This window comes from Pinus tabuliformis, chromosome 9, assembly GCF_031772625.1.
Source record: "Pinus tabuliformis cultivar Carrire ecotype Pingquan chromosome 9, CPIR1, whole genome shotgun sequence".
NCBI classification, from domain to species: Eukaryota; Viridiplantae; Streptophyta; class Pinopsida; order Pinales; family Pinaceae; genus Pinus; species Pinus tabuliformis.
Window position 1 is genome coordinate 899,344,967 of NC_142307.1, and position 12,998 is coordinate 899,357,964.

A 12,998-nucleotide genomic window follows, 5' to 3' on the forward strand; every position below is an offset into this window, starting at 1 on the left:
AATTTAATGGAGCGAGGTGATTCTGGAAGGAGAATTATGGTTGGGAATAATAACATGAGGAATTGCAGGTATGAGGCACAATGGCATCCAGTCCTAGCACTGGTTTTTTGTTCAATAGGATTGGTCTTGATCAACTATAAAAATGACACAACCTGCATTGTTAATATGAAAGTCTAGTTTCAAAGTCATATTAGAGTAAAGGATAAATTTGAAAACAACATTTGCAAAATGGAGTCGTTGTGAGTAGAAGAAAATGTTCTAGCTCAACATTTGGTCCAATCACGGGAAACAATGGAGTTTATTTCAATTGGATGGCTAAGCAAAGGGGAGATGAATCAAGAACTCAACCAAGCCCAACTAGAGTTATTGCACTAGAAAATCGAATGGTTGCACGATAAAATGGAGTGCATGCAAATATCCTTTGACAAGTTAGTTGTTAAGTTGAACCATCTCATTACAGGTTTATCAGTTTCATTGGCTGATGATGAGGAAGGGAAGCATGAAGAGACTAAGAGGCAAAAGGAAGAGGCCTTGTGGTGACAGGTGAATATGGTCGATAAAGTCAGCGAGACTTTGGTCAATGCATTGCCATTAGAGAAATTTTTAAGTATAAAGTGGGCCTCCTAAGGAATATTATAAAATAATAGTGGAAATCATAAAATAAGATTGGATTACGTCATCAAATTTTGGAGGGAAAAAGGAAAATTTACTTTTTCAACTCATATTTTCAACTTATCTCCACATTGTTTTACTCAAATTTCAAGCAGGAACACTCTTTGGATGCAGAATTTAATTACTCATCCAATGAGTACCCATGTTGCATACTTTTGATGGACCCTGCTACACAAAAATTGAGAAATACATGAAAAATGTGATTCCAATCACATTTTTTCATGTAATTCTCTTTTTTTGTGTAGAAAGGTCTATCGAAAGTATGCAACATGAGTACTCATTGGATAAGGAATTAAATTATGCATCCAACGAATTCTCCCACTCGAAATTTGAGTAAAATTGTGAGATAATTTGAAAATACAAGTTGAAAAAATAGTTTTTTTATTATTTTATCTTTTTGCCTTTTTACTCAAAAAATGGTGAATCATCCCCCATGGTTTACATTATCATCTTGAATCCTATTGTTTCTTATAAAGTTGATTTTGGTTGTACATTTTTTTTTTAGACCCATTTTTTACCTCAAAAGTTCTCTAATGGTTTCCAGTGCCTCAATGAAGTTGAAAGCGAGGATGCTCCTACTGCAGGAGAAATGGTGGAAGAATAAACATTTCTTTTAGTTTCTATGTTATGCAGATATGTAGAAATTTTAGGAGTTTTTTGGAAGGTGTATAAGATCAGTTGTATCAAACTCTTAGTATGTAATAAGATATTTAGTGTTTTAAGATCTTTTTGTACACTCTTGTGTAATGCAAAAGAAGATTGAGTGTCCATTGTAAAAGGTGTTGGCTTCCAAACCAACTTTATTTAATAAAAGGCCCTAACAATTTCTTTAAAACAATCCATATTAGACTTTTTTAACTTATAAAATGTTATATATATCTTTTGTTTTCTATAGTATATACATAGTTGACATTGAAATATTTTATTTATTATTCACATTCTACACATTAAAATGTGAATACATGCACCAATCGTATTTGAAAATAGAAAACATCTCTATATGTGTGTATTTGTTATAAATATATTTTTAAATGTTACATGTCACTCCATATTAAAAAATAAATAAATTACAAATCTCCCTAATAAAAACCTGAAATAAGGAATTTCTCTTTATACATATAAAATACATATTAATTTTTTTTAACTATAATATGTATATATTTATCTTTTGTTTTATATATTATATACATAGTTGACATTGAAATATTTTATTTATGATTCACATTCTACACATTAAAATGTTAATACATGCCCCAATCATATTTGGAAGTAGAAAACATCTCTCTCTCTCTATATATATATATATATATACACACACATTTCTCTCTCTCTAATATTGTTATTAATATTTAAAATATTACACGTCAACTCCATATTATAAATTAATGAATTACAATTCTCCCTTAAAAAAACCTATTAAATATATATGAGACATTGAAATATTTTATTTATGATCCATATTCTACACATTAAAATGTTAATACATGCTCAAATCATATTTTAGGGGATATATATATATATATATATATATATATAACCCCTCCTCTTTTCTCTCTCTAAGTTTAGTTATTAATATTTTTTAAATGTTATATATCACCTCCATATTAAAAATAGAATAAATTATATATATATATATATATATATATATATATATATATATATATATATATATATATTTCTATGTGGTTCATAAACCTCAAAGATTAGTGAGTGATAAGTCCACCAAATATTTTTAGTATATTGAGTGTGAGTGATAAGTCCACCAAATATTTTTAGTATATTGAGGTGGGATCACTGCCCCCACAAATTACACATATCCCTTACCATGAAAAGTGAAAATATAAGAAATTTTTAAATTTAAATTGCTTTATTTTTCTGTATATAAACTTGATATAAAAGTATTTTATTTAATATGGACATTGAAATATTTTTATTAGCAAAGCCTCGTCTAAGAGAATTGATCCTATGACCTCCAATTAGGAAGGTGCTTTAGCTACTGGAACTAACCAATTTGATCCCATGACCTACTATTAAGAAGGTGCTTTAGCTTGAGCTAGCCCTCAGGGCTAAATAGTACATATCTTTTTAATATTGAAAAGTAATTTTTTTTCTTTACATTGAATTACTTTATCTCTATATAAAGTGGATGTACAATTAAGGTGGAAATTGAAGTATTTAATAATGACCAACGTTAATTTTTTTATTTTTTTATTTTTAAATGTAACTTTATGTGAACATAAACCGGATGACTTGGCTCAATATGCATATTGAACTATTTATGATCTACTTTAAACTTTTTATTTTTTTGGTTATTATTATTTTTTTAATATTATATATCAACTCTATATTAAGAATAGCAAGTGAAGGCCACAGGGTTTAGAAAAAATGATGACTTAGTGTTTTGTTAAGGCACTCCATGCTGTAAATGTCACTAGTTCAAAATTTTGTGGGAAAAAATTCATTCATGGTAAAGGCTTGCATGAAGTACCTCGGTGATTTTTGACAGCTTAGATGCCCTGGTGGGGCCTACTCACTCAAAGGTTAGGTGTGCCACTCATCTCAAGACCTGGCAAAAAAGGAATAGCAAGTGAAAATATAATAAAATTTCTAGTTTAAATTACTTTATTTTTCTCTTTAAAAAATTGATATAAAATTATGTTACATAATTTTGTTAAGGCACTCCATGCTGTAAATGTCACTAGTTCAAAATTTTGTGGGAAAAAATTCATTCATGGTAAAGGCTTGCATGAAGTACCTCGGTGATTTTTGACAGCTTAGATGCCCTGGTGGGGCCTACTCACTCAAAGGTTAGGTGTGCCACTCATCTCAAGACCTGGCAAAAAAGGAATAGCAAGTGAAAATATAATAAAATTTCTAGTTTAAATTACTTTATTTTTCTCTTTAAAAAATTGATATAAAATTATGTTACATAATATAGACATTGAAATATTTTTATTTATTGTTGACAAGATTATTTTGTTGTTAATATATTTTGTTTTAAATATTACATATCCATTGAACATAGAATGAATTAGACGTCATATTATATCAATAATATTATTTCTACATGTCATATGTTAAATGAAGGAAATTAATTTTTTTTTTGAATTTTCAATTACTTTATCTTTTGATGTAAAATTAAAATGGAGATTGAAGTATTTTATTTATGGGGTACAACCCAATATAGTAGAGATGTAATGTTTAACATTTTGACGTGGTCAAATAAAAATATCTTCAAACTCGAACTCATCGTTTTTCGATGGTATTTTAAATGCTGAATTAACCTAGATCCATATTAACTCTATATCTACCAAGATCCAAGGGATCAAATCTCTTTTAACTCTAAAAAAAAGTTTGCAAATTAAAAGATTTGATATATAAATCTAAGCTATTATTTTTAAATGTAATATTACGTGTCAACATCTCCCCCATACTTCTTGTAAAGAGTCTCTTAGCACAATAAAAATATAAAATTGTAACTATCAATATAAAAGTACAAACCCGTCACCATGTAAAAATAGAAATCAACTACTTATATAAAAATTTGGTTCCAACCAATTCCCTATGTAAAAGTACTTACAAGTCAACTACAAATACACAAAGTGGTAGTCTAACCAAACTGCTTTTTTTCTCTGAAAACCGTGCAAATTCCACAATATTTTGATAAATTCCGATAAAGATTTTTGTAAATCCAAATTAGAGTTGTCAAATTTCAAGATGTTGGGTGCCGTAGAGGTTTTTGACCCTGATTTAAACACTATTTTTTCAACATTTGTTGAAATTTTTTTGCCCAAATTTCAACTAGTTTTGACCATAGAAACTACTCCACGTGAATAAACACCCATATAAAAGTGCTTCTAACCAGTCACATCCCCATACAAAAATACAAGTACTTCTAACTAGTAACATCCCCTCTGATAGTACAGGTCAACTACCCACGACCCCCATGTAAAAGTACGGGATTTTAAATATTCACAGCCCCATGCAAGAGCGTTAGCGTGTCTCAATCCATGGTTAGAAAGGTATCTAATTACTCACATCCTTATCCCCGTGTAAGAGATTTAGTGCATCTAAATCTCCGCCAGTGCAGCGCATGTTACCGAAGTATAACGAGGGTCATTTTTGTGGGAAAATAATGGAATATGGAAATTCCAGTAGAATTTTGTTATAATTTGGTGGGAATTTTTCGAAAACTGCCTTTTCGAAAGTACAAGATTTTTAGGAGCCCGAGATTTTTGGGTACCTAGGATTTTGTGATAAATCCATTTCCACGAGAAAAACAGATACAAGCACTTCTACTGTCAAGCTTTTTGATAATTAAAAAAAAAAGAATTCCAGCGATTTTTGCGGGGACATGTTCCAAGGAAAAAATAGAGACGTAATCAAATGTTGCAGTTTCTGAACTCATTGACCATACAAGCTGAACACTTTGGAAATACAAGATCTTAAACCCATTAAGAGGAGGCTTGAGACTTTACAATCCGCATCCTAATTCATTATTGCTAGTGAGTTTTATTTTCTAAATCTGCAAGGAAACAGTTAGGTCTCTGAAATTTTGGTGTTTTGAATTGATTTGAGTAATCTCATTTTTGTTCTATATAGCTAGAGAACAAGATCCATTTCTTCATAGAAGACTGCAATTGACGCTGTAAGGAAACCTGAAAAATACAATGGATGGCATGCATCATATGTCTCCACCAGCACAGCCATCATCAATGGGTGGCATGCCTGCTATGTCTCCACCACCACCACCAGCACAGCCATCATCAATGGAGCCCATGTCATCACCAATGCACATGGAAAACATGAGGAGCATCTTTTATTGGGGTAGTGATGTTGTATTTTTTTTTGCAGACTGGCCTTCAGGCCATGTGGGGATGTATAGCTTGGCTCTTGCATTGCTTTTTATCATTTCTGTATTCTATGAATATCTGGCTAATCCCAGAGGCTATCATGGGGGGAATGGAGCTTGGGCGGCCGATGGATTGGTAGACACTTTACGCTACACAATTCGTGTTGCCACTGCTTACATCCTCATGCTCGCAGTCATGTCTTACAACTTGGGTGTGATCCTTGCTGTTATTGCAGGATCTGCAACCGGTTTCTACTTATTTCGTAGGCAGCGTGGCAGAGAAGAAGAATCCGAGACAGACACTCTATGCAGACACTGAGGGAAAAAAAAATGTCCTCTCGGGCAAAAGATCAATTGTCCCATTTTAGTTGTTTGCTATCTTTCCATTTTTTTTTCTTTTTCCTGGTGTGTGCTGTAGAAAACTCGGAGTTTGGTCTGGGCTGCTAAGGATTTTAATTTGAAGAAAGTTTCAAAGTGTCTCAGCTCAGCATCATATTCAAAAAACTAATTTGTAATAGGGATAAATGGCTACGGTTGATTGAATCTTTGGGTTTAGGATTTGGTGTTTGAAATAAAGGAAGTTTGAATGGTTTTAGCTCTAGTTTTGTATTAGTGATTAATGAATTGAGGATTGTCAACCTATCTTGTTCACTGTATTAGTGATTTGTTCACTGTATTAGTGATTAATGAATTGCGGATTATCAACCTATCTTGTTCACTGTATTAGTGATTTGTTCACTGTATTAGTGATTAATGAATTGCGGTTTATCAACCTATCTTGTTCACTAAGAGCATGATGAAACCCTACTTCTGAACTTTGTCTTTCTGAAAAATTGATTTGGACAAAAAAAAAATTATGATAAATTTACCACCAAAACATTATCTAACAGCTTGATGAAACCCTACTTCGTAACTTTGTATTTGTGAAAATTTGATTTTGAAAAACAGAAAAAGAAAAAGATAAAGTTATTACCAAAATATTATATATGGCTGGGGATTTTATACTCACTTATTTCGCATGGTTCAATCTTGCTTCAGTCTACTTTTTAATATGATTAGCAGACAAGCGCTGGTTTTGAGATGGTTTATAACCAAATACCACCTTTAGTTTTGAGATGGTTTATAACCATTTTGTTGATAACATTTTTATCTATGTTATGGTAAATCAAGAGTTAGTTGATGAGTAAATAGTGCTTTTTATTTTACTTTTTATTTCGCATGGTTCAATCTTGCTAAGTCTACTTTTTAATAGGATTATCGTATATAATAGACGAGCGCTGGTTTTGAGATGGTTTATAACCAAATACAAGCCTTAGTTTTGAGATGCTTTTGAGATGGTTTATAACCATGTTGTTGATAACATTTTTATTTATGTTATGGTAAATCACATTTTTATTTATGCTATGGTAAATCAAGAGTTAGTTGATGAGTAAAGAGTGTTTTTTTATTTTAGAAAGGAGATTGGTGTAATGTTTTTTTGGTTATATTATGTTTAGTTAAATATTTTTAACTTGTTAGATTTTAGATTCTTGTGATTTATATGGATAATAAATTTGTTTTTCGGATTAATCACATTATAAAGATTATATAAAAATTAAAATTAAATTAAATTAAAAAATTAATATTAGATTTTAGACTTTTGTGACTCATATTGATAATAGTATTGTCTTTCGGATTAACATTGTTGAGATTTGGTCGAAATAATATTTGGGCTGAAGATGAAGCACATTAGTTGGTTCGAAATCTAGACTAAATCTCACATTAATTAGTTCGAAACGTGGACCAAATCTCAACAATGTAATAAAAGCAATACTATTATTAATTAAAATATTTTGACTCCATAAAATTACTTAAGAATATTTTAATATTAATAATTAACTCTTTTTTCTTTTATATATATAATTTATTATTTTATTTTCGTTATCTAATTTAATTTTATGTTTTTTACTATTAACCCTGGAACCCCTTCCCTAAATTCTCTTAATTAATTTTACAATTTCTTGATCTATTTTTATATTATTTTTAATTTTCTTAATCTAATTCCAATTTACCTCATTTTTATACTTCTTTAACCCAATAATTTAATTATATTATATTTTTTTAATTCTTTAATATAAATTGTTATCCCTCATTTCTTTAATATAAATTTGACCAATGTCTAATTTATTATTTTTAATATATATAATTGACTTTTCCCTCATTAATATTAATATTAATACGAATCTAACAAAAATCTATTATTATTATTTTATCCCCTGTATTTTATTTTTTTCAAATTCTTTTAATTCATTTCATTAGATTAATGTGGAATCTACTGAAAATTTTGAGGTTAAATCTTGATTTGTGTTATTTAAAATGGTTTTTTGATGTATATATGGATTCAGCACCCTAAAAAAACTGTAGGACACTTCTATTCTATATATTCTTGGTCTAGCACATTTTTTTGTTCCTGAAGATGGATTAAGAAACATGAGACACATCAACTAGTCTACAGGTATTCTAGAAGTTCTCAACACAATAAAAGTAAAAATAAATTTAGAAAATAAAATTATAATAATTAAGTATTAATATTATTAATAATTAAACTACCCTAAATTCATCTTAATTTTTGATCTAAATGTTAAGAAGGATCAAATCTTTTAAAGTGCAAACTAAATATTTAATCCCTCTCAACACTTATAAATCCAAAATTAAATTATCTAAATTAACTTAGTTATTTTACTTGAAATATTATATGAATAATTACACATTTTTTTAATATTTAATAGATTTGAAAATCTTTTATACTATATTCCTAAAACTTAGAATGCTATCTACTTGAGTGTAACTCAAGTCATATATTTTAGGATACCTTTGTTGTGGGTTTATCACTACATATATGTGTGTTTTGTATTCAAAGGCTACAAATAAAGTTTCACAACAAATAATATAAATATTATATTGATCCCCATTGCAAGCAAGTTGACACTTACATCCAAAATTCTATACGCTTCCCATGTTTACAATGTATCTTGTTGGCTCTTTAACCACATTTAGTGTAATAAATTGCGAAAACAAATTGACTTTTTTTAGCCAAATAGGTTGGAGAGAGGGCTAAGCATTGGTTTATAGCAAGTTTGTATCCTTCAGAAGAAATAAAGATTGATTGAGTTTAAAAATATATATATATTTTAATTATATTAAAAAGTGTTCTTTCTGAACCGAAGGTGTTTCCTTTTTAAATTGGTTAGGTCAGGGATTTTCTTCCTTTTCAACTCAGTTTGACCTCTGTTCATTTGTTGTTTTCCGACATCTGTCCATGTGTTGTTTTGCCCATTAAATGACATCTGTTCAAAGAGTGGCAAGCTATCCATGTTCAGTTTTAATGGCTACTTCCCATATACGAACTGTTCCGCAACCACCAAGTCTCACACGATAGTCTATGCGACTCCTGCCGCAACAGCACGAGTCCTTACTCTGCGTCCTGCTGCACAGTGCAGGTGAACACTCCCAATGTCCTCACACTCTTGCAAAACAAGAGCCGCTTCGTACACCTTGACAGGCAAATAAACGCATTGAAATGATTTTTGCCCGAAACGATGGGCTGCTAAATTGTTGAAGATGGTGATGACAGCGTGGATGTTGCTTTGGGGAAATTGTTCAAAGTTGTATCGATGTTCCAATAATGTATTCTTGTTTGGCGTGAGAAGCATCATAAGTCCCCTGTGGATCTCTGCGTTGGAAGCCCTACAAACTCTGCTTTGAAAGCTCTGCGTTTAAATTAGTTGCAGTTGTGGGTTTATATGTGTTTCATACTAAGATGTGTTAATGCGTTGACCATTGCATACGGTGGAGCAACTTGTTTTGCATACAATCATGGTGTGGCCGTTGCAATTTACCGTTATGTGGACCTGCGTTGAAACTTGTTTTGGAGATCTGCATAAAAAACGTTTTGAAATCTGTGAGCAGCGCTAGGCCATTGATTTATAAAAACAGCCGTGGAGAGTCGTGTTGAGATTGTGCAGCGTAAAACAACGTGGTTCTGCATCTGTTGTCGTGAGCACTGGTATGTATGCTCCTACTTCTTATATTAATGGAAGTCGTTGTGAGGCTACGCCACCAATGACATATCTATGGCCTGTATCCATCTTTATGACGACCAGCATCATCTTTATGAAGATTTTATAGTAACCAGCAGACTAGTGTTAGCGTAAGGAAACGATGGCTAAAACATACAGCCAGCCTCAATTTTGTATTTCTGAACAAAATCTATAGCCAGTACGCTGTCCCTCATTTTTGCTGTTGTATTACTCTTGGACAGCATGGCCGCAATATTCATATAATAGTACACACATATACGCAATGATGAATCTTCTCTATAAACCTCTCATATTTTATTATTCACATTAATCACAGCTTCTTTCATCAAATTCTATTTTTCAGCTTTTATATATACTACGAATTAAAAATTCAAATTTTATTTGTGAATTTTGAAATTTCTGATTTTTTAAAAATCATAAAATGATATTTAGAATTCTAATTCTTGGAATGAAATTTTAAATTCTATAGATTAAAGCGGTAAATCTAAATTTCCAAATATTTTCAAAAATATAAATACTAAATTGAAATTTTAAATTCTACGGAATAAAGCGATAAATCTCTAAATTTCCAAATATTTTCTAGAATATAAATACTCAATTGCGACAGGTCATGAGTCATATTTTATATAACCTCATAATTTATATTTTATATAACATCATAATTTATATAATATTATAATATGGTAACTGGTATCTAAGTAAACCGGCGGTTGGGGCCTCCTGCACTTAAGGTCCTTTGGAAGGGCGCTTCTTTGCAAATCCCTGCACCGAGGCATTTATGGCAGCAATCCTTGGAGCTCCTTCATCAGACAAAAATATCTAAAGGGGCGAAATATCTCTTTCTAAAGGGGCGAAATATCTCTTTTTGGCACAGGCGCTCCTCCATTGGTATCAAAAATGGCTCCACCATTTGGTTGAATTTCAGGAAGATTCAATCTTTTTTTCTGCAGAATCTTAGATGGTCCATTGCCACTGGTATGAAGGTACTCATCTGTTTTGACCCCACTCAACACAGCCTTGAGTCCTTTATTCCCCCTGCTCTCCTTGCCTTCTTTCATTCCATTGGCCTTTTTACATGGAGCAGGCTTATAGATTCATGGCACTCCAACCAGCCCATCTGGAAAAATCATCACCAACTCGCCATTCCCCCTCCCCTCCACCCCCTATGGCAATCTGCTATAAACAGCTTCTCTCGCATAGCTTTCACTCATTCGGGCACCATTGACGAGCTGGTCTGGTCCTTTCCGAAACCTTCCCTTCCTCTCACTGTCAAAAATATCTACTCCCTCATTTCTTCTACCCTCCCGCCTCCTCTCCCCATCTTTCCTATCAAGCTATGGAAAGCCCCCTGCCCCCTCAAGGCGATCCTCTTCTCTTGGCTCCTTTTCTCCAACAAGAACCTCACCTGGGAGGTTCTCCAGAGAAAAGGTTGGCATGGTCCGAGTAGGTGTTCTCTTTGCTCAGCTCATCCTGAATCAAACTTCCACATGTTTTTTGACTGTACAGTCTCCTCATCAATTTGGTATGAGCTCTCTCTCTCTCATGGTTTTACGCATCGCTCCTTTCCTTCTGTTCTGGACGCCTTCCTTTGGTGGAGCACACAACGGCCCTCCTGGCGCGCACTCTTCATTTTAACATGCTGGCACATCTGGACCTGGCGGAATCACCGTATTTTCCAGAACTCCATCACGCCTCTGCAATCAATCTTGGTTTCCATTTTAGGATTTATGCCCTCCTCGGCGTAGCTCCTTTTTTTCAGGCGGTCTCTTTTTGCCTCAATTACGGCTCATATGTGTTATTCCTAATATGTTTTCAATTCGGCAAATACATCGCCCATTAGATTGATGTTGTAACAGCAGCTGGTTTTCTGTTATAAGGGATCAGCCTTCAGTTTTATGTCTCCACGGAGACAACTGTATCTGAACAATTATATAATCTTAATATAATTACATCCTGCTTTTTTCTTTTGAAAAAAAAAAAGTATTTACGATCTCGAATTCTAAATTTGTTTTCCGAAATTTAAATTTTTATTTATATAAATACATATTTATATAAAAAATAAGATTTCACATCTTCAATTTCTAAGTTTAAAATAGCGAGTGCACCCCGTCAAAACTTTTCTCAATTTCAAAACCACAGTCCTAGTAATTTTGGTTATAAGCGATCAACCACTAGACTATAGTGGCCAATTTAAGTTTTTAAAAAAAAATGTCAAACACTATTTCATGAATTTATTTTTAGTTTACATGAGAGCAAATAGGATGTATTATAGTATATCCATAAAGATGTAAAATTCTAAAAGTTATTTGGGCAAATAAAAAAATTCAAATAATACAGGAAGAAATAGCATGAAAAGTGATTACCAAAATATAATATTAACTTACTTTACAAAAATGTGGATTGCCACTTATGATGAAGTAACCATTATTGATTGCCACTTATGATGAAGTAACCATTATTGTTCTAACTATCCACGTAAAAGTACTTCTAATTGCTCACATCTCTATATAAAATATAATTTTCCTTGATCATTCACATCTCCATATAAAATTGGAGTAGTTTAAAAAGACCACAAATTCTCTTGGAAAATAAAGAAATTTCTAGTATGATTTTTGTTTGGAAATTTGGGTTACAATTGTCAAGCTCCAAAATTTTAGGTGCCTAAAATTTTTTTGATGATATTAAATCCATTTCCATCATAAAAAATAATTTAAAAACTCTTATAATTAAATTTTAAATTTTTTGAAAAATAAAATTACTAAATTCTAACCCAAAAAAATACCTTTTTAAATAAATTTATATCCTTAATAGACGAGCCCTACCAATATAATTACTTCTAACCACTCACTTCCCCGTATAAAATATAATTACTTCTAACCACTCACTTCCCCATATAAAATATAATTACTTCTAACCACTCACTTCCCCTACAAATAATTTTTTAACTCCTCACGTCCACATATAAAAGTACAGGTCAACTCCCCACAACCCATGAAAAGTGCAGGATTTTAACAATTCACATCCCCATGCAAAACGATTAGTTTGTCTCAATCCATGTTTAGAAAGGTTTCTAATTACTCACACCCTCATCCCAATGTAAAAGATGCAGCACATGTTACACGGAAACGTTTGGAGAATAGAGACGTAATCGAATGCGCTTATTCTAAGTAGGTGATTTTTTTATTTCGAAAATAATTGACATTTCCGAAATTTTGGAAATTTGAGTTATAACGTCCAATTTAAAATATATATATATTTATATGTATGTTTGAAATTAAAAATTTGTTTGAGTATATTGAATCTATTTTTATATTCAAAATATTCAAAATCAAATTCAGTGAAATTGCGGGCTCGATAAACAAGGCGAATATAATGTGGCAGTTAGCTGAACTCTT

The 12,998-nt window shown here is 31.7% G+C and overlaps 1 protein-coding gene across 1 annotated transcript; it reads left to right on the plus strand.

Moving 5' to 3' along the window:
- Positions 1–5,342: 5,342 nt before the first annotated feature.
- On the plus strand, positions 5,343–5,843 carry LOC149151675 (copper transporter 6-like). Its single transcript, XM_089443232.1, has one exon. The coding sequence runs from the start codon at positions 5,343–5,345 to the stop codon at positions 5,841–5,843; it is 501 nt and encodes a 166-aa protein (XP_089299358.1).
- Positions 5,844–12,998: the final 7,155 nt, after the last annotated feature.